At 50.7% G+C, this 22,404-nt stretch overlaps 11 protein-coding genes across 11 annotated transcripts; 5 read left to right on the forward strand and 6 right to left on the reverse strand.

Moving 5' to 3' along the window:
* Window position 1: 1 nt before the first annotated feature.
* Window positions 2–2,639, reverse strand: CNC04040 (folic acid and derivative biosynthesis-related protein, putative). The gene is made up of 4 exons (XM_570005.2): window positions 2,027–2,639; window positions 1,556–1,963; window positions 1,260–1,504; window positions 2–1,201 (listed from the first exon to the last, which is right to left on the reverse strand). Exons 1-4 carry the CDS (start codon window positions 2,582–2,584, stop codon window positions 205–207), a joined length of 2,208 nt encoding a protein of 735 aa, XP_570005.1. The 5' UTR covers window positions 2,585–2,639; the 3' UTR covers window positions 2–204.
* Window positions 2,640–2,712: 73 nt separating this feature from the next.
* CNC04050 (dephospho-CoA kinase, putative) lies at window positions 2,713–3,979 on the forward strand. Its single transcript, XM_569643.2, has 4 exons — window positions 2,713–2,807; window positions 2,866–2,895; window positions 2,957–3,329; window positions 3,393–3,979. Exons 1-4 carry the CDS (start codon window positions 2,801–2,803, stop codon window positions 3,832–3,834), a joined length of 852 nt encoding a protein of 283 aa, XP_569643.1. The 5' UTR covers window positions 2,713–2,800; the 3' UTR covers window positions 3,835–3,979.
* CNC04060 (expressed protein) lies at window positions 3,892–5,554 on the reverse strand. The gene is made up of 2 exons (XM_569645.2): window positions 5,357–5,554; window positions 3,892–5,306 (listed from the first exon to the last, which is right to left on the reverse strand). The coding sequence occupies exons 1-2, from the start codon at window positions 5,402–5,404 to the stop codon at window positions 4,134–4,136; spliced, it is 1,221 nt and encodes a 406-aa protein (XP_569645.1). The 5' UTR covers window positions 5,405–5,554; the 3' UTR covers window positions 3,892–4,133.
* Window positions 5,555–5,778: 224 nt separating this feature from the next.
* On the forward strand, window positions 5,779–8,181 carry CNC04070 (urea transport-related protein, putative). Its single transcript, XM_024656799.1, has 7 exons — window positions 5,779–5,835; window positions 5,910–5,934; window positions 5,975–6,436; window positions 6,490–6,643; window positions 6,700–6,892; window positions 6,944–6,965; window positions 7,024–8,181. Exons 1-7 carry the CDS (start codon window positions 5,819–5,821, stop codon window positions 8,029–8,031), a joined length of 1,881 nt encoding a protein of 626 aa, XP_024512432.1. The 5' UTR covers window positions 5,779–5,818; the 3' UTR covers window positions 8,032–8,181.
* Window positions 8,182–8,258: 77 nt separating this feature from the next.
* CNC04080 (galactinol synthase, putative) lies at window positions 8,259–9,867 on the reverse strand. The gene is made up of 4 exons (XM_569649.1): window positions 9,611–9,867; window positions 9,148–9,529; window positions 8,743–9,075; window positions 8,259–8,637 (listed from the first exon to the last, which is right to left on the reverse strand). Exons 1-4 carry the CDS (start codon window positions 9,693–9,695, stop codon window positions 8,322–8,324), a joined length of 1,116 nt encoding a protein of 371 aa, XP_569649.1. The 5' UTR covers window positions 9,696–9,867; the 3' UTR covers window positions 8,259–8,321.
* A 234-nt stretch (window positions 9,868–10,101) lies between these two features.
* Window positions 10,102–11,952, reverse strand: CNC04100 (conserved hypothetical protein). The gene is made up of 4 exons (XM_024656800.1): window positions 11,748–11,952; window positions 11,566–11,686; window positions 11,449–11,509; window positions 10,102–11,396 (listed from the first exon to the last, which is right to left on the reverse strand). Exons 1-4 carry the CDS (start codon window positions 11,883–11,885, stop codon window positions 11,255–11,257), a joined length of 462 nt encoding a protein of 153 aa, XP_024512599.1. The 5' UTR covers window positions 11,886–11,952; the 3' UTR covers window positions 10,102–11,254.
* Window positions 11,953–12,138: 186 nt separating this feature from the next.
* On the forward strand, window positions 12,139–14,129 carry CNC04110 (AAA family ATPase, putative). Its single transcript, XM_569653.2, has 6 exons — window positions 12,139–12,426; window positions 12,477–12,507; window positions 12,564–12,893; window positions 12,954–13,266; window positions 13,316–13,553; window positions 13,604–14,129. The coding sequence occupies exons 1-6, from the start codon at window positions 12,230–12,232 to the stop codon at window positions 14,043–14,045; spliced, it is 1,551 nt and encodes a 516-aa protein (XP_569653.1). The 5' UTR covers window positions 12,139–12,229; the 3' UTR covers window positions 14,046–14,129.
* Window positions 14,130–14,306: 177 nt separating this feature from the next.
* On the forward strand, window positions 14,307–16,419 carry CNC04120 (conserved hypothetical protein). The gene is made up of 8 exons (XM_569655.2): window positions 14,307–14,533; window positions 14,599–14,801; window positions 14,853–15,133; window positions 15,189–15,339; window positions 15,401–15,580; window positions 15,643–15,707; window positions 15,774–15,971; window positions 16,050–16,419. The coding sequence occupies exons 1-8, from the start codon at window positions 14,416–14,418 to the stop codon at window positions 16,372–16,374; spliced, it is 1,521 nt and encodes a 506-aa protein (XP_569655.1). The 5' UTR covers window positions 14,307–14,415; the 3' UTR covers window positions 16,375–16,419.
* CNC04130 (Dihydroorotate dehydrogenase, mitochondrial precursor, putative) lies at window positions 15,034–18,375 on the reverse strand. Its single transcript, XM_569657.2, has 4 exons — window positions 18,077–18,375; window positions 17,895–18,026; window positions 17,266–17,848; window positions 15,034–17,218 (listed from the first exon to the last, which is right to left on the reverse strand). The coding sequence occupies exons 1-4, from the start codon at window positions 18,200–18,202 to the stop codon at window positions 16,479–16,481; spliced, it is 1,581 nt and encodes a 526-aa protein (XP_569657.2). The 5' UTR covers window positions 18,203–18,375; the 3' UTR covers window positions 15,034–16,478.
* A 165-nt stretch (window positions 18,376–18,540) lies between these two features.
* Window positions 18,541–20,110, forward strand: CNC04140 (phosphoribosylglycinamide formyltransferase, putative). The gene is made up of 3 exons (XM_024656801.1): window positions 18,541–18,610; window positions 18,657–19,339; window positions 19,397–20,110. The coding sequence occupies exons 1-3, from the start codon at window positions 18,568–18,570 to the stop codon at window positions 19,466–19,468; spliced, it is 798 nt and encodes a 265-aa protein (XP_024512568.1). The 5' UTR covers window positions 18,541–18,567; the 3' UTR covers window positions 19,469–20,110.
* CNC04150 (family II 2-keto-3-deoxy-D-arabino-heptulosonate aldolase, putative) lies at window positions 19,458–21,962 on the reverse strand. The gene is made up of 11 exons (XM_569659.2): window positions 21,809–21,962; window positions 21,657–21,740; window positions 21,491–21,589; window positions 21,179–21,432; window positions 20,886–21,125; window positions 20,472–20,822; window positions 20,357–20,412; window positions 20,144–20,291; window positions 19,918–20,080; window positions 19,754–19,853; window positions 19,458–19,699 (listed from the first exon to the last, which is right to left on the reverse strand). Exons 1-11 carry the CDS (start codon window positions 21,866–21,868, stop codon window positions 19,590–19,592), a joined length of 1,665 nt encoding a protein of 554 aa, XP_569659.1. The 5' UTR covers window positions 21,869–21,962; the 3' UTR covers window positions 19,458–19,589.
* Between the last annotated feature and the right edge of the window lie 442 nt (window positions 21,963–22,404).

Raw genomic sequence — 22,404 nt, forward strand, 5'->3', positions numbered from 1 at the left:
GTTTGTTTGGTGCGACAAACATTCCAGCCTGAAATCAGACACCGGTGCTTAAAAAGTGGAGGTCTCATAACTACCCAAGTCTTACGTAACAAATAATTAACAAAGCGATTGTTAGGATGGACAGCAGCGGAACGGGAAAGCACTCATCCGAGTCATTCCTGTCATTCCCATGCATTATTGCCCATATATCTTTAGCAGAACCTCCTACTCTGCATCCCTAATAGCACATGCCATTTTTACAACTTCAGCCATCTCTCTAGGCTCATGGACTCTTAAGATGTCCACAACTCCACTGGAAGCGCACCAACCGCTGACAGCCGCATCTCCAAAACTCCTCTCTTTTGGTACAGCCCGTTTTATGGTCTGACCTACAAATCCCTTTCTGCTGGCACCTACTAACATCGGAAGTCTCTCCAGTCCGGTCCCTGGAAGGACAAGATCAGGCAGGTGTTTGAGCAATGTTAAGCTTTGAGAGGAAGACTTGGCAAAGCCCAAGCCAGGATCGAGGATGATATTCCATCGTTTGACGCCAGACTTCAAGGCCTGCTCTACCAAGACCCTCATCTCCTGTATCACACCCTTGATGACACCTCCGTGGCTATCATAATCCTGGACATCCGCTGCAATCATGGTTTTTGAATCACCCCTAGAATGCATCAGAACAACAGGAACGTCTGCTTCTGCCATGACCCGCAACATTCCTGGCTCTTGTCCGCCACGGACGTCGTTAATGATGGATGCACCAGCTTCAACAGCAGCCTTGGCAACTGACGGTCGATAAGTGTCAACTGATATCGGAATCGATGCAACGATGGGATTACTTGATGATCGGATGGCTTTGACAAGTGGGATAACGCGACTGAGCTCGTCTTCCTCTGAACAGGGTTCAGAACCTGGGCGCGTGGACATTCCCCCAATGTCGAGAATAGCCGGAGGCTCAGGTCCTTTTAACAGCTTTTCGCAAGCGGCGAGCGCATATTCGACATTCGTCCTGGCGGGATCGCCATCAGAAAATGAATCTGGTGTTGTATTGAAGATGGCCATGATGTATGGGGAGGCAGGGATGGAAAGCCTAAGGGGAGAAGAGTGAGAGTGTAAGGGGATTATAGGTGAAAGAGATGGCGGAAACGTGGTTGGAAGACTGGCGAGAAGCTGGCCGACGGATCGGCGAAGCGCAGGGTGCGTGAACTCTGGATCAATGCTTTGGAGATGGTCAGTCCCTGGAACTTCCACCTTCAAAAAAGCAGTTTTAAACGTACTCGGCCAGCGGCCTCAAAACAAACTCTCGCTCACGTAGTCTTTTGTGAGGGCATTCTAACCATTTGATCCCATGTTCATCTTCCTCATCAGTTTCGTTGCCAATTTTAACCACTCGGTGACCATAAAAGACCAAATCTAGATCGATGACTCGAGGACCATTCGTGAATGTCTTTGTACGCCCGACAGCTTTCTCTATGTGTTTGAGCAATCGAAGAACTTCCAAGGGCTCAAGTGGTGTAGCTAGCTGCGGGGAAGTTAAACAGATATCTTCACAGATACGTCCGCAGTAACTTACCTCAATGACACCATTGATGAACCGGTCCTGATCTTCCACATACATCGGTTCACTCTCGTACAGTCTACTAGTACCTAGCAATTTACATCCAGCCTCCTCTAAAAGGCTTACGGCTCTTGTGATGTTGGCTACTCTGTCACCGATATTGGAGCCGACAGCCACGAATACCCTCTCAAGGGCTTCGCGTGGCGCATTGCAAGCGGTGCCAGATGGTAGACTTGGCGCATAGTCGGCCTGTGAGCGATGAATCGTGATGCTTGGAGTAGCGAAAGGTATTGCCGATGGTTTCCTGATTGTAATTTCTAGATGAGATTGAGTGGGATCCCCCAGATAGCGACTCTTCAGAAGATGTTGTCCCAGTTCGTGGTTCAGCGATTCGATAGTTCCGTAAGCCGAGTTGCTCACAAACTGTCACCACGTTTTGTTAGTGATGGAAGATAATTGAGCACAAGTGCTGCTAGCACAACTTACGTCGTATATTTCATCTGCAAATCCCTTGTGTCCCCAAACATTCCAGTCGCCTCCTCTGACCTTGACATCCAACTCCAGCCTCTGCTTCTCTTTTCTCTCATGCTCATGTAGTCCCACAATACACACTACCTTCAAGTCCCGGATTGTACAGCTCCTGCCGGTTTCTTCGCCATTTTTGGCATAGGACGCCTTGTACACAGCTTCTAGAGCATGTAGCAGTGCCTTTGGAAGGCCTAGACGGATATCTACGCTCTGGACATCATCAAACCCTAGCGGGATGGCACTGACAGCGCGCATCAGCTCCCATGGTCCGCTCCATACCTTTTCGGCATCATTCGCAAGGGCATATACCGCTTTGGATACTGAAGAGTAGTTTACTCCAAGGCCTGCCATGGAGTCCCCTGCGGCGGTGGCAGAGACAGAGTTGGGGACGAGGTGAATTGTGAGGGAGAGAAGGGCTGGACAGGGAGGGGACGGGGTGAGGTGAAAGGCGGACGGACCTAGGCCGTGTGGCAGGTGAAGTGTGAGAGATGAGATGGTTATCGTATCCGGGGGCATGCTTGAAGAGTTATGCAAGCGGTTGTGGTTCAAAATAATGTACTGCAGATTCCCAGATCGGTGTCGAAGAAAGCGAAATAATAATAATGTAAGAATGACCTCCACCGCGCTGCTCGACTGCTATTGATTACTACGCATGTCGGTACTGGTTCGTCCGTCCGTTCCGGGTCTCTGCTCATCTTCTTCTCTCCCGCTTTAATACAAGAATCATTCAGCATGTTGAGTGAGTCGGCCCACAGAGCAATGCCACTGTATCGTATCCGTCTGCTCACAACTCACAGTCGTCGGTCTTACCGGCGGCATCGCTTCCGGTGCGTCTCTCCAATTCGGCTGCTCTTGGCCTTCCGGTCTCACACAGCTGATCTCTCAAAGGCAAATCAACCGTCTCCAAACTGCTCTCTGAAAGACATCATCTTCCGATTATAGATGCTGATCTCATTGCTCGCGAGGTCATTGAGCCTGGCACATCCGGTTACTCCCTCGTTGTCTCACACTTTGGCCCTGACCGCATCTTGCAGGAAGACGGAGTATCGCTCGATAGAGGAGCTATAGGTGATATCATATTTCATGATCCTGAGGAAAGAAAGTGGTTGAATGGGGTCGTGCACCCGAGGGTGAAGAAGGAAATGGTCAAACGGATCATAAGATATTGGCTAAATGGGGAATGGTGTGTGATCGTCGATGTGCCGCTATTGATTGAAGCGGGTATGTGGAAGTGGGTGGGGGATACTGTCGTGGTATATGTGTATGTTCTTGATGGCGCGCCAAGGCTTACATGGAAACCATTTCTAACCGGGTGTCTGTGTAGCAATGAGCGTCTCCAGCTGTCGCGCCTCCTCGGTCGCCAATCTAATCCTCCTTTGACCCAATCCCAAGCTTCAAGCCGAATTGCATCTCAGTTACCACTGTCGGCCAAGCTTTCCTACGCCACGTCTGTCATTGACAATTCCGGTTCATTTTCAGACCTGAACGACCAGGTCGATAGGACGGTTGCCAAGTGGAAGGCACAGCAAGGCGGAGATTCAGGTTGGTGGTGGAGGGTTTGCTGGTTAGTACCGCCCGTGGGGCTAGCAGCTGGTGCATTGAGCTTGCTAGCTGTTTGGAGGAAGGGCAAAAAAGACAGGAGGAGAGGGAGAGGAGAGGTCTCAAGGAGGGACAATTCCGAGCAAGCATCAGAAAGGATAGAGCTCATGGAACTGAAGGGGGGAAGACGGAGAACTGCGAGTGGGAGTGTCACGGACGAAGAATAAATGTTACATTATGGTAGTCACGTTAAATGCTTGCATTAATGCAGGATGAAATGCTGCCCTGCATTTTACGAATGATAATGTCGCACAGTGGTGGTGTCGCTTCGTAAATGTTGCATGGCTGATATCAAACAGCCGCATATCGTACAAACAGCCAAAATCATACTGGTGGTAGAAAGTCCACGACTAAGATCAAACGCCCCTACAAGGCACAATATACTCTATCGTTGAAGACATGTATATATGCTAGATTAACAGTACAACTTCCGACAAGACAACGCATCCCACTTTTACCCAGACACTCAATCGAGCTTTCCTCCCAAACCTTGCACTAATGCCTGCACCATGTTCCTTCTTATTGACAGCCCTTCACGGTACCTGCACGAGATCCAGCCGCCGGCACCACGCGAATGAGCCGCACGGACCACCAACTCTGCTGCCATCTTGCCAGTATTGATCCTATTTTCCCCGTCAGCGTCGCCTCCGGGATCTAGAGTCGCCTTGAGAGCGTGCCATGCATCTTCGAGGGTAAGGTTTTCAGCATCGCTCCGAGGATTGGCTTCCGTGTGCGTGCCACCGAACGAACAACCGAATGACTGACAGAGACGCGTGGCAAAGACCAAAAGGCCGGGGTCATTGACGACATGAGAATCTGAGACATGGCAGCAGCTCTTGAGACGGGTGAGAAGGTCGAGTTGAGAAGGAGATGGGGCATGGGGAGGATTGGTCAAGGGTGGAGAAATGGGAGAAGGTTTATTAACACCGGAGCCATTGGCGCTGCTGTCGCCATTATGATCCGCGGATGAGAACATGCTGAACATGCCGCCAAAGTTGGGTGTAGCAGAAGTGGTGTTGTTCTTGTAGAGAGAATTGTCAATGTTGTTGGTGAAATCAGCGAACTGTGTATCGGGAGACACGGGGAGGTTGAAGGGCATGGGGAGCTGGTAATTGAATGGGGCGGGAGAGACATCGGCGGGAGAGTTGAAAAGAGCAGGAACGTTCTGAGGGTTGCTCAGGTGAGGAACGTTGGGTTGCTGCTGCGCGGTGTGGGCGGCAGCAGTGGCATTGGATGGACCGGCGCCGCTTGTCGCACGAGGGGACAGTGTCGCGCTGTCCCTGCCGTTTCCTCTCTCGGCCTCGCTCATGTCTGTGGTGTCAGCTTCTGGCAGCCCCAAGGCTCTCCTCTCCCTCTCCCTCGCTTCTTTTCTTGCGCGGACTCTCTCGCTCATGGGGACACCACCCTCCTTGAGGGCCTTGCCGCGCCCGGTGGGCCCTGAGCCGATCTTTGGCCTGTCTGCTGCGGGAAGACTGAGGAGTGCGCGCAGCTGGGTGTTTTCCGTCTCTAGCTGGAGGATGCGTTCTTCGAGCGAGGCGAGATGCTCTGCACGACGGAGACGGAAGGCGCGCTGGACCTCGCGTGCGCGGGATGGGGGAAGCTGGTCATTTGGCTTGCGGCCTCTGGGCTCGTGGCGGTCCTGCGAGGGGGTCAGGATGCGGATGGGAAAACGTGTGGGATTGTGCGTACTTTTGTTGCGTTTGACTGGGGCGTGGACGCTGAACCTGCCTCTGACATGGTGGTATCTAATCTGATCTGGGCCGGTGGTGACTGACGCAAGGATGGTGTGTGATGTTATTATCAATTTGAAAGAGGAGAGGGAGAAGGTGAAATGGTGCACGCGGGGAAATGAAATAAGACCAATCCGCTTGCAATCTGCCAGAATCGGAAATCCCCAAAACCAGATATGTGCGATCCACCCCGCCCGCCGCTTATTGTATTGTCAATTTTCACCTCTTCCAAATCGCCGACGAGGCGGTTGATTTCGTAATAAGAAGCCGCTTCGGGACAAATACACGTCACCCGCCAAAGCTCCACGTCACCATTTCTTCCACACCTCCGCCCAACACACACTCGGTCCTTTGGACGGTCGGGTGCCGGTTCGCGTTGCAAGAGTAAGCCCATCCTTTCGAACACGGCACCGAATCTGCTATGGGCGCCACTGGAGAGTGAGTGCGCCGCCGTACTGATGCACCGTCTCCACGCCCGGCTGACTCACCTTGCCACCGCTAATGACTCCCAGGTCCTTCCTTCCCCAGGTAGTCGGAGTAAGTCCCCGCCCCGCCGTGCATCCTATAACCATCGCAGCTCTTCTACGCCACCTTCGACCCGAGCCTCGGCCCTGTCGTCCGGTACCAGGTGCCCGAGAACCTCATCTCAGACAGCACGACCGAAGAGGCACGCTCACCCTCAAACTCCCGCTCGCGCTCGCGCTCTCGGGCATCCCGCTTCGTCTCCCCGTCCCCCTCTCCGTCTCCCCTGCCAAACAGGACCCTTCTCAACTTTGGGCCCATCTCCGAATACGTCATCCCCAAAAAGTCGCTTCACGGCCGTCTCGTCACGCTTCTCACCACCGGCACGGGGTGCGACGAGGATGAACAGGCGGGGTACAGAGTTATGGGTTTCCCCAATGTCATGACGGCGCCAGAAGGCACATATACACGGAATGAGTATATGTGGAACCTGTGTTTCGTGTTCCATTCTTCGAGCTCGCTGGAGGCCTTTGAGCCGGTCGTGAGGAAATGCGCGAGGATTCTGAGAAGCGCAGAAGTAAGCATCGATCTCCGACATACCTACCGCGATATCTGACCCGTCCATACCAGCGTGATTCTGCCTATCTTTCAAAGCCATCGCCCGACCACACAGCACTGCCTGCGGTTCTAGAACAGCTGTTTGAGGACCTAAACTCTTACTCCGAGACAAGTATACCTTTAGACGGTTTCAACTCTCTGGAGCTCAAACTCTTTCCTTTTTATCGTAGGTGCCATTTCTCTGTCATTTCCGCCTATGAAGACCAACGCCCAACTGCACAGCAAATCCTCCCGATTGCGACGACTGGCATGTTCCTGTCGCTCTTGTTGACCTCAATGCGCACAAAGACGACAACTGGGATATTACGGCTGCAAGGGTCTGTCAGTTTATCGATGGGGTCAATCATGTCAAGAAGATTGCAGAGCTTGCCAAGGCGGACGAGGCTTTGACTCGAGAGACATTACGACATATGCTGTAAGCTGGTCACACCAATATATAAAGAGCTTCTTCTGACGAGAGCTCTAGGTATTACCAGGTGATCATGATGGCACGTCGAGCACCACCCCCTCATCAAATGCGAAAGCTGACCTTTATTTATTTTTCAGATTGACATCTTCCAATACTCCAATATGTACACCCTCAAACCAATAATATCCCGATTGTCTGCCGATGAAACCATCATTTCCGAATGCGCCTGCTATGTTACACGCTCCGGTTTTCCTTTACCCGATTGGCCCACACTTCTGCAGCTTTACAGCCGCTTTCAACCCGGCATCACGGTGCATGACTGGATAGAAGCGCACGAGGTTCTTTCAATGGGTATAGACCCCCGGAGATTCGTGTCTTTCGGTATCATCAAGGGTTTTCTCCGTCGAGTGAACCGTTGGCCAAAGCTGGTGGAAAGGAGAGAACCGCTCATCCATGTCCCAGAGCATCGAAAAAGAGTGGGGTTCGATGACTCTGTACGGGGGAATTCCAGCGGGTTTTATAGAGACCGTGACCGCTCTCAATCCCAGATACATCTTTATCAGCAAGGTCATCAGCATACCAGTGGCTTTCACCCCAACGATTCTGCCGCGTCTCTCAGTCGAGGCATTCTTGGCGGAGAATCAACATTCACCCTCCGCTCCGTCGGATCCAATGCCTCGCTAGGCGTTTCTCCTTCCTCAATACCTACACGTACTCCGCCATCACTGCACGGAAGATCCCCTCGCCGGCACCCTTTCGCCCCCTCTACCGCGGGAACTGGCAGCACACATACTGCACTCCCACGTTCCCACGTTTCCGCCGCCGAGTCACATCCATCGACGTCCTCCCGCCGGGCGATAGGTGGAAGTATCACGGGAACCAACACCACAGGCGGTCTCGTCCCGGGCGGTAGCGGCTTCAATATCAGATACGGCTTGAATACCAGACAGAGGGAGGAAGCCGCTGCAGTCAAACAGGCCGAGGAGCTGGAGGAAGAGTTGATAGGATTTTTAGATGGGAGTCATCATGCAGATGAGATCCAAGTGAGATTCGGATGGAGCTGGGGCCAGCTGGAAAAGATCCTTGGACTGGACGAAATGACTGGAGGCATGGGAAGAAAAGGTGTAACAGTAGTCTATCGTTGATCACTTGTCACATTATAAAATTTGTTTCTTTAGACAATCGCCCAAAAGGTGACGGACAACTGTTTGTTGGCATTCTCCGAATAGGGATTTCCATTACAACTACAATCATCTGTATATCTAATAGACCCTACGGGTACATGCACGCCATATCCATTTCCAAACGAAAATCAAAAAAAAAAAAAAAAATGCGGGACAAAAGTAAAATGGTATAGAGCCTATGGCAGCTATAATTCTTTTACAATTTACTCTATGTGAACATCTATCGGCCTAACGCGCTGGAAATCAATTTTTTATCGAGTAACCCATTTATCAACAGCCTCCCAATCCACGCCTCTGGCCTTCAGATCGTCTAGAAGATCTTCATACACGATCCACCACCAGGCATCTACTTCGCTATAATCCGTCAAACTCTTTTGCGGTGGTGAATTTCGAACGGCGTCAAGTAGACCGGATGGCAAAGGTCGGCGGCGAATTTGTGGTTTTACATGGTAGGATGCTTGACCGTCATCGCTTCCGTCTAGAGAAGCAGGGGAAGGCGGCAACGCGGGCGAGGGGTGTTGATGCGGCGGGAGTGAAGGGGGACGAGCCGACCACGGCTTATCCAGACTGCTCGTGTAGATGATCAGCGCTGATCGACGGAAAAAAGAGCCGTTTGGGTGACACATGATATAACATTCTTCCAAAAGGAAGCCCCATCTTGTCTGCACTCACATGTAATGTATGATTCCAACCTCCTCGTCCCTCCACAGCGGCTTGTGGACAGCTCGCAACGTCTTCAACGCGTTGCACCACCACGGTAACGGCCTCCATCTTCCCTTAAAAGCTTCGGCAATGACATCCTGATCGGCAAATTTGACATGGGCGATGGTAGGAGACGTGTTGATAAAGTCTATCAGAGATGCAAGGACAGTTGATGAAGGGTGTAAAATTACAAGTCCCGAATTAAGCAAATGAGCTGTACGTGGGGCGGACGGGGATGGGATGGGGGGAGATGTAAGAGAAGTGGGAGATTGCTGCATGGATAGGGAGCAGTTGGCGGGGATCCTATGAGCATCATGCGGCGAAACGTACGATTCGTAAGCAAACAAATCCCAAAGAGCGGAGAAACAAACTTACCAGTCCTTTGGATAGTGTCCAAGTTTGAGTGGATTACATACACAGGCAGGAGAAGCTCCGATCCAATCTCTTCCTGGTAGCTCAAAGTCAAATAATTCGTCCATATCCTTGAGGAAGATCATATCGCAGTCTATCAGAATGACCTTGTCGTACTCTGTAAGCCCAAACACTTGCAGCTTGGTCCAAGCATCATTGAATCGAGAAAATGAAGGATCAAATCCAGGATGTTGCGAAGAAGACGGCGAGAGGTGAGATACCGGAACGAGATTCAGACCAAGGGAACGAAGAAGTGACGAATGAGTGGCAGGGAGTGAAGGAGTAGTCATCACCAAGAGTGGGTACGCGGAAAGAGACGACAGGGTACGATGAAGAGTAAGTAAACCTGTCATACATAATTCGAGTCAATATATCAACTAGTGCCCTTGGAAATGCGAAAGAAAGCTCTGTGAGCAATACCACTTACCGGCCACATACGCAGGGTTGGTTACGAGCGTCACCCACGCTCGGGATCCTTGCACACCAGGAGTCAAAGGCGGACTGACGACCATTGTCTTTCAACGATCGCCGACTTTTCAAGCAAGTAGTGGTGATCTTTTTTTTTTTTTCTTTTCAACGTCGTCCAAAGAAGACAACGAACAACAAAAATGTACAATCAAGGAAGAATTGAGTATAACAGAAAAAAGAACCTTATCTCGAAGTTCAGCACGTTTAGGTCCCCTGAGATCGCCGATGATAGCCTCATAGTTCGTATATCGTATTATCGCAGCCATCGGGAACTGTAATGGCATCATCCTTCGGTAAGTGGCGAATCTTTAATTAATTGTGAATATGCAACTTTTTTCAATTATTGCGAATTTGTATTTTTCCGTTGCGAGTAGTTTTGAATTGAGACTCAAAAGTTGACGCGTAGCCATTTCATTTGCTATGAAATTCATACTCATGATAGCAGTTAAGTAAATGACAGAATGACAGTAGTACAGGCAAGTAGTAGAACTTGAAGCATATACTTCCTCCATACATAATCCGTACACCGTACCCATTCTGCTGATTTCTTAATCATGAAAATACCGTGAGATGTAGCGATTACATTGTATAGGTGGTGGTCACCATTTAGAAATTAGTTACCAGCTCCAGACAGTTCAAGTCGGATAAGAACAGAGAAAGCTGTACCTAGAAGACCAGTAAAGATAGCAAAGATCAGATACAGTGTTCCAATATCCTTAGCGTTGGTTGAGAAAAGCCAACGGGTAGCCATGGACTTGATCATGAAAGCTAGTTGAAGAGTTACACGTGTAGTGAGAGGAGGATATAGAGCAAATTGCGGTAGAATCTTTTGACGGCTATGCCGTGTAGATGTTGAATGAAACATTAATAATGTCGGTGTGCGTCAGTCGTTCTCGCTATTCATTCTTATTAGTAGGTTGCAGTAAACATGGCCATGTAAGTACTTTTGGTACGCAGCAGGCATTGACCGGCAATTAATCATTCGTAATATGTATGATGACGCGATGATGATGGATGCAGAAATCCATAAAATAGTTGTATGCCCCATCCCTATTTTGAGTATATTGTCGTATTTTTCTTGTTGCTATCACTGCCCTCCAGTGTTGGTATATTCACGCACTTCACGTTCAACTGCTTTGATTTGTGTCGCTGTGTTGTTTATGTGCTCACTTGACGAACTTCCTTGACAGGTCTCCTCGCGCTGGTTATAACACTATTGGCTCAATATGCCGTAGTCATGCGCAGGCGAACCTTGTGACAAGGCGTCTTACTAATGCCCTGTCGATATAGCGAATGGCATTGCAAGTATGTGGCATCATTAGGACACAGCATGAGGCATTGTCCCGCAATATTGTAGCTTATATTCCAGTCTGCATGGCTTTCTTCAACATTTGATTGGGCTCTTTTGAGTGACCAAAACGATGGGGCGGAAAGTGCCAATGCCAACGTGTCTAAGAATCGACAAATTTCATTACTGTGACCTGTGCGAAGCGAGCCAGGCGCAATGTCTTCCACAGTACAAATCGATATTGCTGACGAAAGGGCAGCAATCTGAGGAATTATTGAGATGTGGTGATCGTGATCATGCATGACATTTTGCGCCTCATGAAGATTGTTGCTCCCCCTGCCCGGCTTCAGAGTTTTGATTGTTCTTCTGAAGTTTGGACACATGCCGATGTGGATAACGCTCTTGAATGATGCGCATTTGTGCTAGCTCTTTCCGTCTAGCTCTGTTGCAAGTCTCCCTGCCGGCGTTCTTGTCAGCTAAAACCATTAATTTAAAACCGTTGAGGATACCATTGAAAGATAGAAATTGCAATGAAGCTACCAACAGCCCAGTTGGCTGCCAACCAGGGTTCTGGCACATCACGAAGTATTAGCAATGTCTCAGTTGTATATAAGTCCTTATCTTACTCCGTGATCCGAGAAATCGCACAGCACCAACACCGACACCACCTGCTATCCCGTACAATAGACTGTTTCTAGCACAAGGTATTTTACCGATATTCTCTAGATCTTGCCTGGGATCTATCCGCTAAATATCAGGATGTTCAGGTAAGCGTCTAGAGGTAGAAAGTGCTAGGACGCTGACGTACGCGCAATGCGGCCTTGAAGTCATGAAACTTGTCTCCACTCAGAGTCTCATCCGGTTTCAAAGGCTCAGGATCGGGAGTGATCTGACTGTTGCCGGAAGGAATATTGAGAGGGGGACTAGGGGGTTTTGACTGGCTCATGGCGTCAAGATATGAACCTAAAGAGGTTGATCAAATCGAATTTTTGAACTTTAGGAGATACTGCAAGCATCTAATGTCAAATGTGTACATTCTTTGCTCGCTCCGTTCGTCGCCGGTGCAATTCGCGCTGACTTTCGGAACAGCAAGCAAGCTTGAATGATGGTTATTTAACGGTCACGTGACGAACGATACGACGAAAGTTCGGATGTCAAGAAGCTTGCAGTGATTGAGACCATGATTGAGGCGTGTTCTACCGCTACATAATAATAATACCTCTGCCACTGCGGTAGGGTCACCAACATAATTACCGATACTGCATACTCCAAATAACACGACATTTCACGATGTTTAGATCATCCTTACCTCAGCGGACCAGTCATAATTCTGCCTCAGAAGCTGGGCCCTCGATCCCTACACCGATACCGACAGATGGAGATGCTGTCACACTTGAAAATGCCAGTAACACAACTGGGGAAGCTACTTTATCCTCAAGTGGCTCATCCGAAGGAGAGTCATTAATATCCAAGATGATGGCGGATAAGTGAGTGTCAGTGAGCTAAAGTCGGCCTCCACTCTAACGCCCAATAACAGTCCTTACTTCTCAGCAGGTGCTGGACTTATGGTAGGCTCGGAATTAGATGTAGTACCAATTTCCACTGATTTTATTCGGACACAAAGGGGATTGGTGTGGCCCTGACAGCATTGCGTCGCTCTATAACACTAGGAGCTACCATGGCTCAACGAAGAATGTTGGTGACTCTTGAAATCCCTTCCAAAGATCGGTCATACCCATGGTTCCTCGAGTGGATGGCCCATCAGTCAGCGGCCCAGACCAGAGGAAATGTTAAACCACCCGGTCTGTTTGGTTGGGGTCAAGGCATGAGAAGTCACGAGCTAGCTGTGGAAACAAGTTACAAGCAGCACGAAAATGGGGCCAGCGAAGCCATTTTCAATTTAGTGCCAGGGCCGGGTACACATTACTTCAAATATGGAGGGGCCTGGTTTCAAGTATGTGATATCCAATGATGGGCATAAATATGTCAGATTATTGACGTATAAATACATCAGGTAAAACGCGAGCGGGATTCTAAACTCATGGACCTGCACTCCGGAACGCCTTGGGAGACACTGACTCTGACAACACTCTCAACTTCGCGAGACCTCTTTTCATCTCTCCTTGAGGAGGCACGAACGCTTGCTGAAGCCTCGACTGAGGGTAAGACTGTTGTTTATACTGCGTGGGGTGTCGAGTGGCGTCCATTCGGCAAACCAAGGAGAAGAAGGGAAATGGGCAGTGTAGTCCTGGGTAAAGGAATTGCCGAAGAAATCGAATCCGATCTGAAGGGCTTTTTGGGTCGAGGGAAATGGTACGCGGAAAGAGGTGGGTTGTATATGACTCCTGATAATTCTCTTCCTAAACGCTTGTCTAGGTATTCCCTATCGAAGAGGATACCTCCTGCATGGACCTCCGGGATCTGGTAAAACGTCGTTCATCCAAGCTCTCGCAGGGTCCTTGAACTACAATATCTGTCTCATGAATCTTAGCGAGAGAGGTCTTACAGATGATAAACTTAATCATTTGCTGGGCCTTGTACCTGAGCGGAGTTTTGTGCTGCTAGAGGATATTGATTCGGCGTTTAACAGACGTGTACAAACGAGTGAGGACGGGTGAGTGGGTTATGAGTCATGCGTTGCGATGGTATCTTACGACTCTCTAGCTATAAATCTTCTGTCACCTTCTCCGGTCTCTTAAATGCTCTTGACGGTGTCGCATCATCGGAAGAACGAATCATCTTTATGACCACCAATCATTACGATCGCCTTGACCCGGCACTTATTCGACCAGGTCGAGTTGATATTCAACAACTTCTGGATGATGCTGCTGGTGAACAAGCCAAACGACTGTTTGTCAAGTTCTATGGCAATTCAGTCAATGAGGATGGCACAAAGGGTAGAGTGTTGAGGGAAGGAGAGCTTCCGCTAAATGACGAGGAAGTAGAATCTTTAGGCAACTCGGTGCAACGTATCGTGGACGATGAGCGGGCTCATGGAAAGGTCGTTAGCATGGCTAGTCTGCAAGGGCATTTTATCCGTACCGGAGCGAAAGAGAGCCTAGATGGGATCCGTGAGCTGTGTAGGCCAAGGGAAGGGCAAGCATAGGGACATTTCTATTGATGCATCAACACTACTGCATGATAGACAATATTACTCGGTTGATTAAGTTACACAATTCACATGCAGTCTGATCAGGATGTGACTCGTCAAGATACTTGTTGGTCGTCCGTCGGTTGAGTGACTATCATGATGATCTACGGTCTGCTCAGTCTTGGGGCACTTCGATTGCTCGAGTCGCTCCCGACCATTCCGATGACGATAAATCCGTACGACTGATACAGCAGTCATATGTAGTTGTTGGTTTTTCTTTCCATTATTCTTTTATTTCCGCAAGTGCTATACCGATACTGTATATACCAACTCAACGACTGACAGGACTCATTCAACATCTTCTCACTTGCGCTCTCAAATAATCATGTCGCAATCACGAGCTCGCAAAGTTCTCATTGTTGGCGCTGGTCCTGTCGGTGCTCTGACGGCCCTGAGCCTTCATCGTAGGGGTTGGGAAGTGGAGGTCTGGGAAACTCGCGATGGTCAGTCAATCTCCTATCTATTGCCCATTAGAGGTCGCTGAAATGGAAGCTGATGGTGGCTGTAGATCCTCGAGGTCAAGATGCTGCTCCGAGTAATCTCCGTTCTATCAATCTCGCCATATCGTCGCGAGGTCTCGAAGCACTACGAAGCGTTGATCCCTCGATTGCCGAGAACTTTTTGGAGGAAGCGATACCGATGAAGGGACGGATGATCCACCATACAGACGGGAAGCAAGAAAGTCAACTTTATGATCCAATCGGCGGCCAGGTCTGTTCGTTGATGATGGAGGATGGGAGCATTGGCTGATAGATTAAGCAGTCTATCAACTCTATCAGTCGCCCAATTCTCAATCAGCGACTTGTTCAATCGCTTCCCGAAGCAGTCAAACTCAGGTTCAACACCAAGCTCAAGCACATCGATTTCAAGAACCGTGTTGCTTATGCGTCTCATAAACAAGAAACGAGTCTATTACCCGGTGAAGAAAGTGAAAAGGATAAGAAGCAGAACACAGAGGATGAAGATGGGACGGCGTTTGATTTAGTCATTGGATGTGATGGCAGCTGGTCCAAAGTCAGAACTGCAATGATGCGGGCAGAACGGTTGGTATACCAGTTACAGTATCCCATTATATAAGAAAGACTAATTATCGCTCAGGATTGACTTTTCACAAAGCTTTATTCCTCATGCCTACATTGAGCTCCATATGCCTTCTGACCCAGCTTTCCCAGGTGGCTACGCTATGGATAAAAACCATTTGCACATCTGGCCTCGCCATGCTTTCATGCTTATCGGTCTTCCCAATAAGGTATGCGTTTTTTTTCTTTCTTCCATGCCTGGTATTCAAAAACTCATTCTACTTTGTTTAGGATGGTTCCTTTACCCTGACTTTATTCATTCCATTTTCTTCTCTCGAGTTACTCGACACACGCGAATCTGCTGCGGCCTTTTTCAGAGAACATTTCCCTTCCGCTGTGGACATTGTGGGTGAAAAGGTGCTTCTTGATGATTTTGAAAAGAATCCAAGAGGTAACCTGGTTACTATCAATGCAAGTGTTTAATTCTTCTCTCTTTGCTGCAAGGTGTGACTGATAAGAATGGGGTCTTTCAGTGTACACCCTCCGCATGGTCATCTCACGCCATTCTTCTGGGCGATGCATCCCACAGTATGGTTCCGTGCGTAACTTTCCAGTGTCTCTCTCAAGCAATTTCAACTTGCTGATGGCCTGTATACGTTTTTAGTTTCTATGGACAAGGCCTCAACTGCGGTCTTGAAGACGTTCGGGTGCTCAGCTCTATCCTTGAGCGACACCACATCTCACCCACAACCACACTTGCGCTTGGCGAGACGGATCCTGAGCTGGAACTAGCTCTAAAGGCCTATTCTGATGAAAGGCAAGGAGACTTGAAGGCGATTTGCGAACTGGCCTTGCAAAATTAGTAAGCCTGTGAAACCTTTAAAAGTTTTTTTTTTTGGATACGGATTATTAGTAGCTTAACGCATTGTCGTTTTGTCAGCACTGAAATGCGCTCGCACGTGCTTTCTCCGCTTCACCATCTCCGTCGTCAGGTTGACAAGGTTTTCACCACCTTGTTCCGATCTGCGCCTCAAGCCACCTTGTCGCTAATGGAACCTTTCCCTACCAAGAAAGTGCGAGGGTGGACGAGTCTTTATGAGATGGTGACTTTTAGGCCGGATGTAGGTTATTCGGAAGCGCTGAGGAAGGAGAGGTGGCAGAAGGATGTCGTGGGTTATGCTGGGTGGATCGGGGGTGTGGTAGGTGTTGGCGCGGCAGGCGTTTTTGCGGCAACTATGGCGAAGAAGTGGTTGGAAAGGAGATAAGATAGGTTTCCTGACAGGCTGCCATTTTTAAAATGATGATTTATGCCAATGCATTTTAAATTGCAGATTTTGATTCACTTCTTCTTGGAAACCATCCCCCATTCCTAGACTAACCTCTTTGGCCCAGCCTTGACTGCCTGCTTCCACTCATTGTCCCTTTCCCCACCCTCCCTCCTGTCGTCAACATTGTCCTTCTTTTCCTCCAATACTACAATGGGTGCAAGATCGACTTGCGGCACGGGCTCAGCGATCAGTGCCTCTCCTATCGATGGCGCACCGACGCCCTCAATCCCAAACCCGCCGCCTTGTGAAGGGACTGCCGCCTGTGGAGGCAGGGACGGCATCGTTTCATCGACTACCGTTGCGGCACTCGCTGCCCCATCCTTTTCTTTCACTATACCCAACGCCCTCTCCGCGTCCTCGATGAGCTTGGCCGTTTCTGCCTTGTCATTAGACTGTCGCAAGAGCTCTGCCAGCCCGTTGGCCTCGTCGACAAGCGCTTGGCTTTCTTGCTTGAGACGGTTCTCGTCCCATCCCATCGGTTGGCCTGAAGACGCCCAGTCGCGGCCTACGTGAGTCTTCCATGATTCACCCTTGAGGTGCTCTGTAATCTCATCCTTGATCAAACGGGGGGTACCTACACCGCGGAAGCCGAAAGAGGTGTAGACTTGGACGATGGAAGCACCGGCGTTGGCCATGGTGAGGGCGTCGGAGCCGGAGGAGATACCGCCACAGCCGATGATGGGGATAGACGGAGGGAGAAGCGGGCGCAGAGTCTTGAGAGCATTGAGAGCGTAAGGGAAGAGGGGCTTGCCGGAGAGACCGCCGATCTGGTCTTGGTTGCCTGTGGTATCCGTCAGCTTGACGAGAAAAGAGAAGCGGGCACTTTACCGGAAACAAGATTGAGCTCTTTCCTTCGGATGGTAGTGTTGCTAACAATGACGCCTTCGACACCACTACTTCTCACCGCACTCGCCACATCTGCCAGCTCGTCCTCGCTCAAGTCTGACGCGACTTTGACTGCAATCTTGGGCAGTCCGGTTCCCTGGGCGATCTTGTTCCTTTCTTCGACGACATCGTTCAACAATCGCTCGAGCTGCTGCTTGCCCTGGAGAGCGCGCAATCCTGGGGTATTCGGGCTTGACACGTTGATCACGACCACGTCCGCAAAAGGTCCCAGCGTCCTGACGCCTCGAACGTAGTCGTCGTTTGAATCAGGGTCACTGGCCTTGTTCTTGCCCAAGTTGACTGCAAGCAGCTGTCCGGCTCTCAATGACCTCGGCAAACCCGCGGGTGGGACGAGGTTTGCAGGCAGAGGGGACGGAAAGAGGGAAGGATGATCCTGAGCAAACTTGGCCAGACGGAGACGGAGTCGGGCGAGGGCGTGGCCGTGTCCAAGAGAGTTGAATCCATATCGGTTGATGCAGGCATCGTCCTCTTCGAGACGGAAAAACCGAGGTTTGGGGTTACCGGGCTGCATGGATCAGGATATGATACGATTCCATAGTCTGCACACATACCTGGGGTTCGGGAGTGACACTTCCGACTTCAACATAACCGAAACCGAGGTCAAAGAGACCATCGATGGCCTCGGCGTCCTTGTCAAAGCCGGCCGCGATGCCGACAGGATTTTTCAGATGCATGCCGAAAAGCTGCACAGTGTCCGTTTGAGCGCTGCGCATACGGTTTACAGAAATCTTACCTCTGCTTGCAGCTCGGCGCCGTCGACACCCATGTCTCTCGGCCGGGCCCACTTGTCCCATGCGAGGACCCTGACGGCGAGCTTGTGGCCCTGTTCGGGGTCTGCGACGAGGCGCATAAGCGGCATGGCGACGTGCTCGTGCAGGAGAGACCTGGAGTCATAGTAGTACGCGACGAGGAGGACGCTGCCGCCGAGGAGGAGGGCGGTGGAGAGGTAGTGGCGGCGCGGGGGCGGCGCGGTGGAGGCGAGACGGCGGAGGGGGAGGGGGTGTGGGCGGGGGAGCGCGGCCCTGAGGGCGGGGAGGGGCAGCGGGCGGGGCATGGCGGTGACTGGGCGATGGCAGAGAATGCGATGTCGGTAGTAGTAGTGGTGGTGGTGCAAGTGCCGCGGAAATTCCACGTCACGCGCTGATTTTGTCGATCATCATCCTCTCTAGCCGCAGACTAATAAATGATGGATGTCTCACAGCCTCTTGGCAAGCCGCTAGCACGATGCCCCGCACCCGCCGCATCACAGTCCTCATCTCAGGCTCAGGCAAGTCCTCCTCCCCCACTCCCCCACGCCCGCTCACGCCCCGCAGGCACAAACCTCCAGGCGCTGCTCGATGCGGCCGGCACGCCCCGTCTCCCCGGCGCCGCGATCACCGCCGTCATCTCCTCCCGCTCAAACGCCTACGGCCTCACCCGCGCCCGCACGCACGCCCCCCCGATCCCCGCCGCCGTCTGCGCCCTCAAGACGTTCCTGAACCGCAACCCGGGCGCCACGAGGGAAGACTACGACGCGGAAGTCGCGAGGCAGGTTCTGGACACGAGGCCGGACATTGTCGTCCTCGCCGGCTGGATGCACATTCTCTCAGACCGCTTCCTCGATATACTCGACGGCAAGAAGGAGCCCCCGCCCGCGCCCGCCCTTCCGCCGCCCGCACCGAGCAGCCTGCCCACCCAGACCGAGCCCATCCCCTCCCACGCCCCCGGCGCCGTTTCGCAAAACGCACAGGCCACGTCCGAGCTTCCCCCGCCGCCGCCGAGCCAGTCGTTCCCCGTGCCCATCATCAATCTCCACCCAGCGTTGCCGGGCGCGTTTGACGGCGCGCATGCTATTGACAGGGCCTTGGAGGCTTTCCAAAAAGGCGAGGTCACGCGCACAGGCGTCATGGTTCACAGGGTCGTGGCCGAGGTAGACAGGGGGGAGCCCTTGCTCGTCAAAGAGGTTGAAATCAAGCCCGAGGACAGGCTGGAAGATCTTGAAGAGAGAATACATTCGGCGAGTTTACATGCTCGTGGGTATGTCGCCTTGCACAGCGCTGATATGTTACTACAGGTTGAGCACGAGATTATCGTTGACGGCGCGCGACTCATTATTGAACAACTCGACAGACAGGGCCGACCATGATATGCATAGACTATACTGACCATGAGATGTGACATGCACTTATCCAAAGCTGCTGCTGCTGAACCGAGTTCTGACATGAGAAGCGCAAAAGGCGAATCGGCATGATGGCATCAACGCCCACTTATTTTTCAACGTCATTTTTCCGACCACGCAAGCTTGCAAGCAAAATATCATGCGGTCTTTCGCCTCTTCTCTTTGACTTGAGGTAGTCGGCGAGCAAAAACGCGACGTCTGTGGTCGCAAATGGTCAGCCGATAAGCTTGACACGCAAAAAAAAAACCGGACCTAGCGACTGCTCGTAATTCAAACGCGGGTCGCAATGCGTTCTGTAATTGAACGAGAGGTCTTTATCCTCCAACTCCATCGAACCACCGATACACTCGGTCTATTTTTCACACGACTATTTAGCCTGGTGTCCCGCATTAAAAAAAATGGATGGGGGGACATACAACAGAATACCCATCGTCATTGACCTCTCCTGTCAATTCAAGATGCACTCCACCAAGAATAGTATTCTTTTCTTTATGGATTTCCATGCTTCGAGTAATTTCGGTAATGACGTCTACAAAATGTCGAGTTTTGAGGGTAGGGTCATGGACAGAGGATTTGGTGCTATGAAAAAAAAGTTTAGTTGCCAAGATTTGCGTTTCTCGAAAAAAAGGTCCTTTTACTCACTTGCCATGCATGGCATCACACTGCCAGACCACTGGATGATCGGTCCTCAACACGGCATCAATGTGCTTTGGCAAGAACTGATCGACTTTGGCGGCACCGTATCGCCCGATAAGCGTCACCTTGCCCGGGATCTTGTCGGGGTTAACAACTATTTTAAAATTGACACCAGTTGATTAGCAAAAAGGTTAAACGCTTCCATAAACTGGGACTTGCTGTCAAGGACGCGAACGATTTCCTCGGGCTCCATGGAAGGGCCAATCTTGATACCTCTTTTTCCATAATGAGCAACGGGCGCAAAAACAACAAAGATGGAACCAAAATCACTTACATGGGGTTTGCGATACCCCTAAAGTACTCCACATGCGCCCCATCCAACTGTCTCGTCCTATCCCCGATCCAGATGAAATGAGCAGAGGTATTGTACCACTTCTTCGCCTCCCCTTTCCCTAAATCACCAACAGACATGGACAGACTGTTGATCGAGTCGCTCAAATTCTTGGGCGATTTGGGACGACGAGCGGGAGAGTGTGGGTAAGAAGATGATGATGATGCTTCACGGATACGAGATGCTGATCGAGAGAGGATCGGGGTAGAGTCACCCGTCGCTGGGGGAGACAAGGTCGTAGAGTCCCAAGAGCGAGTGAAAGCCTCTTCATACTCCAACAGCAAAGCTTCGTGGCTATGGTTTTTCTTAGTCAACATGTGTACACTGAAAAGAAGGAGCGAGCGCGCTGCGATTTACCTGGTGTAGAAATCAACAGTCTCCATACCACCCCTTTCACCACCTCCAACAGCGCCAGTGGCCACCTTCATAAACTCTAAACTATCTTGCAAACTCTCAATGACCGAGGAGAAAGCTTGCTGAAGCTCTGGCGATCGGACATGGGAAAACGACCAGTCGACAGGATTATGTAAATTGGCGAAACCCGATGAAAGAAGTGTACGAATGTAGTTGAGCGTGGCGGTGGAATGAAAGTAAGATCTGCCAACAGCACCATGGTCAGTAGGGCGGTACGTAAGTGCGCGGCGACTTACCCTAAAAGCCTTTGAGGATCGGGGGCTCTATCGGTCGGATCATAACCATTGACATTGTCTCCTCTGAAACTCAGCACCTCTTTCTTCTCCGTCTTTCCGTCTTTGGTGGGAAACTCGACAATCTCTGTAGGTTTACTCCTCGGCTTGGCGTACTGGCCTGCAATGCGTGCAATCCTTACGACAGGTAAACGTGATCCGTGAAGGATGATGAGAGACATTAGCAGGATGAGGGACAGCTTGTGCTCGATGGGGTCCTGAAATAGCGAAACTGTGTCAGTTTATCCAAGCAAAAAAATAAAAAATTATTCTCACTTGAGAACAGTCGTCAAAAAGCTCGGCACAGTCTCCGCCTTGAAGCAAGAATGCCTTGCCAGCCGCCACATCGGCCAGTTGAGTACGGAGCCTATCGATCTAAAGTCACCCCGACGTCTCGCAAGTCAGCATAAGAGGGATGAAGTTTCCCCAAACACCAACTAACCTCCACAGGAGAAACTAGAGGTGGTAAGCGACGAAGCTTGTTGAGAACGGTTTCCAGCTGGTCCTTGTCCTCATAGACGACATCCTGAAGGAGGAAGAATATGTTCAGTGTACATAGGGCCCACAGGTTAGTCGTTGTAACTGGGCACTAACCTGAGCGATGGGTTTTTCCCTCCAGGAAGATGGGTGCCAAGGTGCAGGTGCTGGTGCCATTGGAGAACGTCAGTAGGGGGGGCGGGTTTAGGAATGTGAAGGCCAAGTATGCAGAAAAGACGATCGGAATATGTATGGCTTGCCGTCGTCCCCGCCGTCATCGTACTCGAACCGCCTCCACCACGACATCATTTTCGACTCATTGCTTGGAGCCTTACGTAAACAAAGAACAGTTCGTTCATAAAGTGGAATGTGCAAACAAACGTGGGCGTGGCCACCAACATCCGCCGGCTGTAAATAAAGTTTCCCGGGGTGACGTTATATGAAAACAACAAACGTCTTCACCAAACCAAAGCCCGGCCATCCAAGGCCGTGCCTGGAAAGTCTTCTCATCAGCCGGCTGAAGGAAGGAGGCCCCAGCCACTCGTTCAAATTTACCGAACAGTCCTCAACAAGTAATGCCGATAAATCGCATAAAAGCCTTAACAAGGCCAAATATTAGATGACACCGGACGCTAAGGAAACCTTGTAGTTTGCTGCCCTGAATCGTCTCTGGCGCGGCTGCTGCGGAGCGAGCACCACCACGCGTGATGTGG

This window comes from Cryptococcus neoformans (genome assembly GCF_000091045.1).
Source record: "Cryptococcus neoformans var. neoformans JEC21 chromosome 3 sequence".
NCBI classification, from domain to species: domain Eukaryota; kingdom Fungi; phylum Basidiomycota; class Tremellomycetes; order Tremellales; family Cryptococcaceae; genus Cryptococcus; species Cryptococcus deneoformans.

Excerpts from the sequence above, each read along its gene's own strand:
- CNC04050 (XM_569643.2), top strand. Across the intron at positions 2,896-2,956 it reads TACCGGCGGCATCGCTTCCG|GCAAATCAACCGTCTCCAAA; the intron begins GTGCGTCTCTCC and ends GATCTCTCAAAG. Across the intron at positions 3,330-3,392 it reads GATACTGTCGTGGTATATGT|CAATGAGCGTCTCCAGCTGT; the intron begins GTATGTTCTTGA and ends GTGTCTGTGTAG.
- CNC04080 (XM_569649.1), bottom strand. The coding sequence starts at position 9,695 with ATGGTCGTCAGTCCGCCTTTGACTCCTGGTGTGCAAGGATCCCGAGCG. Across the intron at positions 9,530-9,610 it reads CAACCCTGCGTATGTGGCCG|GTTTACTTACTCTTCATCGT; the intron begins GTAAGTGGTATT and ends TATGTATGACAG. Across the intron at positions 9,076-9,147 it reads GGACACTATCCAAAGGACTG|GATCCCCGCCAACTGCTCCC; the intron begins GTAAGTTTGTTT and ends TGATGCTCATAG.
- CNC04070 (XM_024656799.1), top strand. Across the intron at positions 6,437-6,489 it reads GGATTCTGAGAAGCGCAGAA|CGTGATTCTGCCTATCTTTC; the intron begins GTAAGCATCGAT and ends CGTCCATACCAG. Across the intron at positions 6,644-6,699 it reads CAAACTCTTTCCTTTTTATC|CAAATCCTCCCGATTGCGAC; the intron begins GTAGGTGCCATT and ends CCAACTGCACAG.
- CNC04110 (XM_569653.2), top strand. The coding sequence starts at position 12,230 with ATGTTTAGATCATCCTTACCTCAGCGGACCAGTCATAATTCTGCCTCA. Across the intron at positions 12,508-12,563 it reads CAGCAGGTGCTGGACTTATG|GGGATTGGTGTGGCCCTGAC; the intron begins GTAGGCTCGGAA and ends TCGGACACAAAG. Across the intron at positions 13,554-13,603 it reads GTACAAACGAGTGAGGACGG|CTATAAATCTTCTGTCACCT; the intron begins GTGAGTGGGTTA and ends ACGACTCTCTAG.
- CNC04100 (XM_024656800.1), bottom strand. The coding sequence starts at position 11,885 with ATGAGCCAGTCAAAACCCCCTAGTCCCCCTCTCAATATTCCTTCCGGC. Across the intron at positions 11,687-11,747 it reads ACTTCAAGGCCGCATTGCGC|CGGATAGATCCCAGGCAAGA; the intron begins GTACGTCAGCGT and ends CCTGATATTTAG. Across the intron at positions 11,510-11,565 it reads GCGATTTCTCGGATCACGGA|AACCCTGGTTGGCAGCCAAC; the intron begins GTAAGATAAGGA and ends GTGATGTGCCAG.
- CNC04060 (XM_569645.2), bottom strand. The coding sequence starts at position 5,404 with ATGTCAGAGGCAGGTTCAGCGTCCACGCCCCAGTCAAACGCAACAAAA. Across the intron at positions 5,307-5,356 it reads CCCAGTCAAACGCAACAAAA|GACCGCCACGAGCCCAGAGG; the intron begins GTACGCACAATC and ends ACCCCCTCGCAG.
- CNC04130 (XM_569657.2), bottom strand. The coding sequence starts at position 18,202 with ATGCCGCTTATGCGCCTCGTCGCAGACCCCGAACAGGGCCACAAGCTC. Across the intron at positions 18,027-18,076 it reads GCGCCGAGCTGCAAGCAGAG|CTTTTCGGCATGCATCTGAA; the intron begins GTAAGATTTCTG and ends GACACTGTGCAG. Across the intron at positions 17,219-17,265 it reads AGAGCTCAATCTTGTTTCCG|GCAACCAAGACCAGATCGGC; the intron begins GTAAAGTGCCCG and ends CGGATACCACAG.
- CNC04040 (XM_570005.2), bottom strand. The coding sequence starts at position 2,584 with ATGCCCCCGGATACGATAACCATCTCATCTCTCACACTTCACCTGCCA. Across the intron at positions 1,964-2,026 it reads TTGCAGATGAAATATACGAC|TTTGTGAGCAACTCGGCTTA; the intron begins GTAAGTTGTGCT and ends ACGTGGTGACAG. Across the intron at positions 1,505-1,555 it reads TCATCAATGGTGTCATTGAG|CTAGCTACACCACTTGAGCC; the intron begins GTAAGTTACTGC and ends ACTTCCCCGCAG.
- CNC04120 (XM_569655.2), top strand. The coding sequence starts at position 14,416 with ATGTCGCAATCACGAGCTCGCAAAGTTCTCATTGTTGGCGCTGGTCCT. Across the intron at positions 14,802-14,852 it reads ATGATCCAATCGGCGGCCAG|TCTATCAACTCTATCAGTCG; the intron begins GTCTGTTCGTTG and ends TAGATTAAGCAG. Across the intron at positions 15,340-15,400 it reads TTATCGGTCTTCCCAATAAG|GATGGTTCCTTTACCCTGAC; the intron begins GTATGCGTTTTT and ends TACTTTGTTTAG.
- CNC04150 (XM_569659.2), bottom strand. The coding sequence starts at position 21,868 with ATGGCACCAGCACCTGCACCTTGGCACCCATCTTCCTGGAGGGAAAAA. Across the intron at positions 21,126-21,178 it reads GATCCTCAAAGGCTTTTAGG|ATCTTACTTTCATTCCACCG; the intron begins GTAAGTCGCCGC and ends TGCTGTTGGCAG. Across the intron at positions 20,823-20,885 it reads ACTGTTGATTTCTACACCAG|CCACGAAGCTTTGCTGTTGG; the intron begins GTAAATCGCAGC and ends GAAAAACCATAG.
- CNC04140 (XM_024656801.1), top strand. The coding sequence starts at position 18,568 with ATGCCCCGCACCCGCCGCATCACAGTCCTCATCTCAGGCTCAG. Across the intron at positions 18,611-18,656 it reads AGTCCTCATCTCAGGCTCAG|GCACAAACCTCCAGGCGCTG; the intron begins GCAAGTCCTCCT and ends CACGCCCCGCAG. Across the intron at positions 19,340-19,396 it reads TTGAAGAGAGAATACATTCG|GTTGAGCACGAGATTATCGT; the intron begins GCGAGTTTACAT and ends ATGTTACTACAG.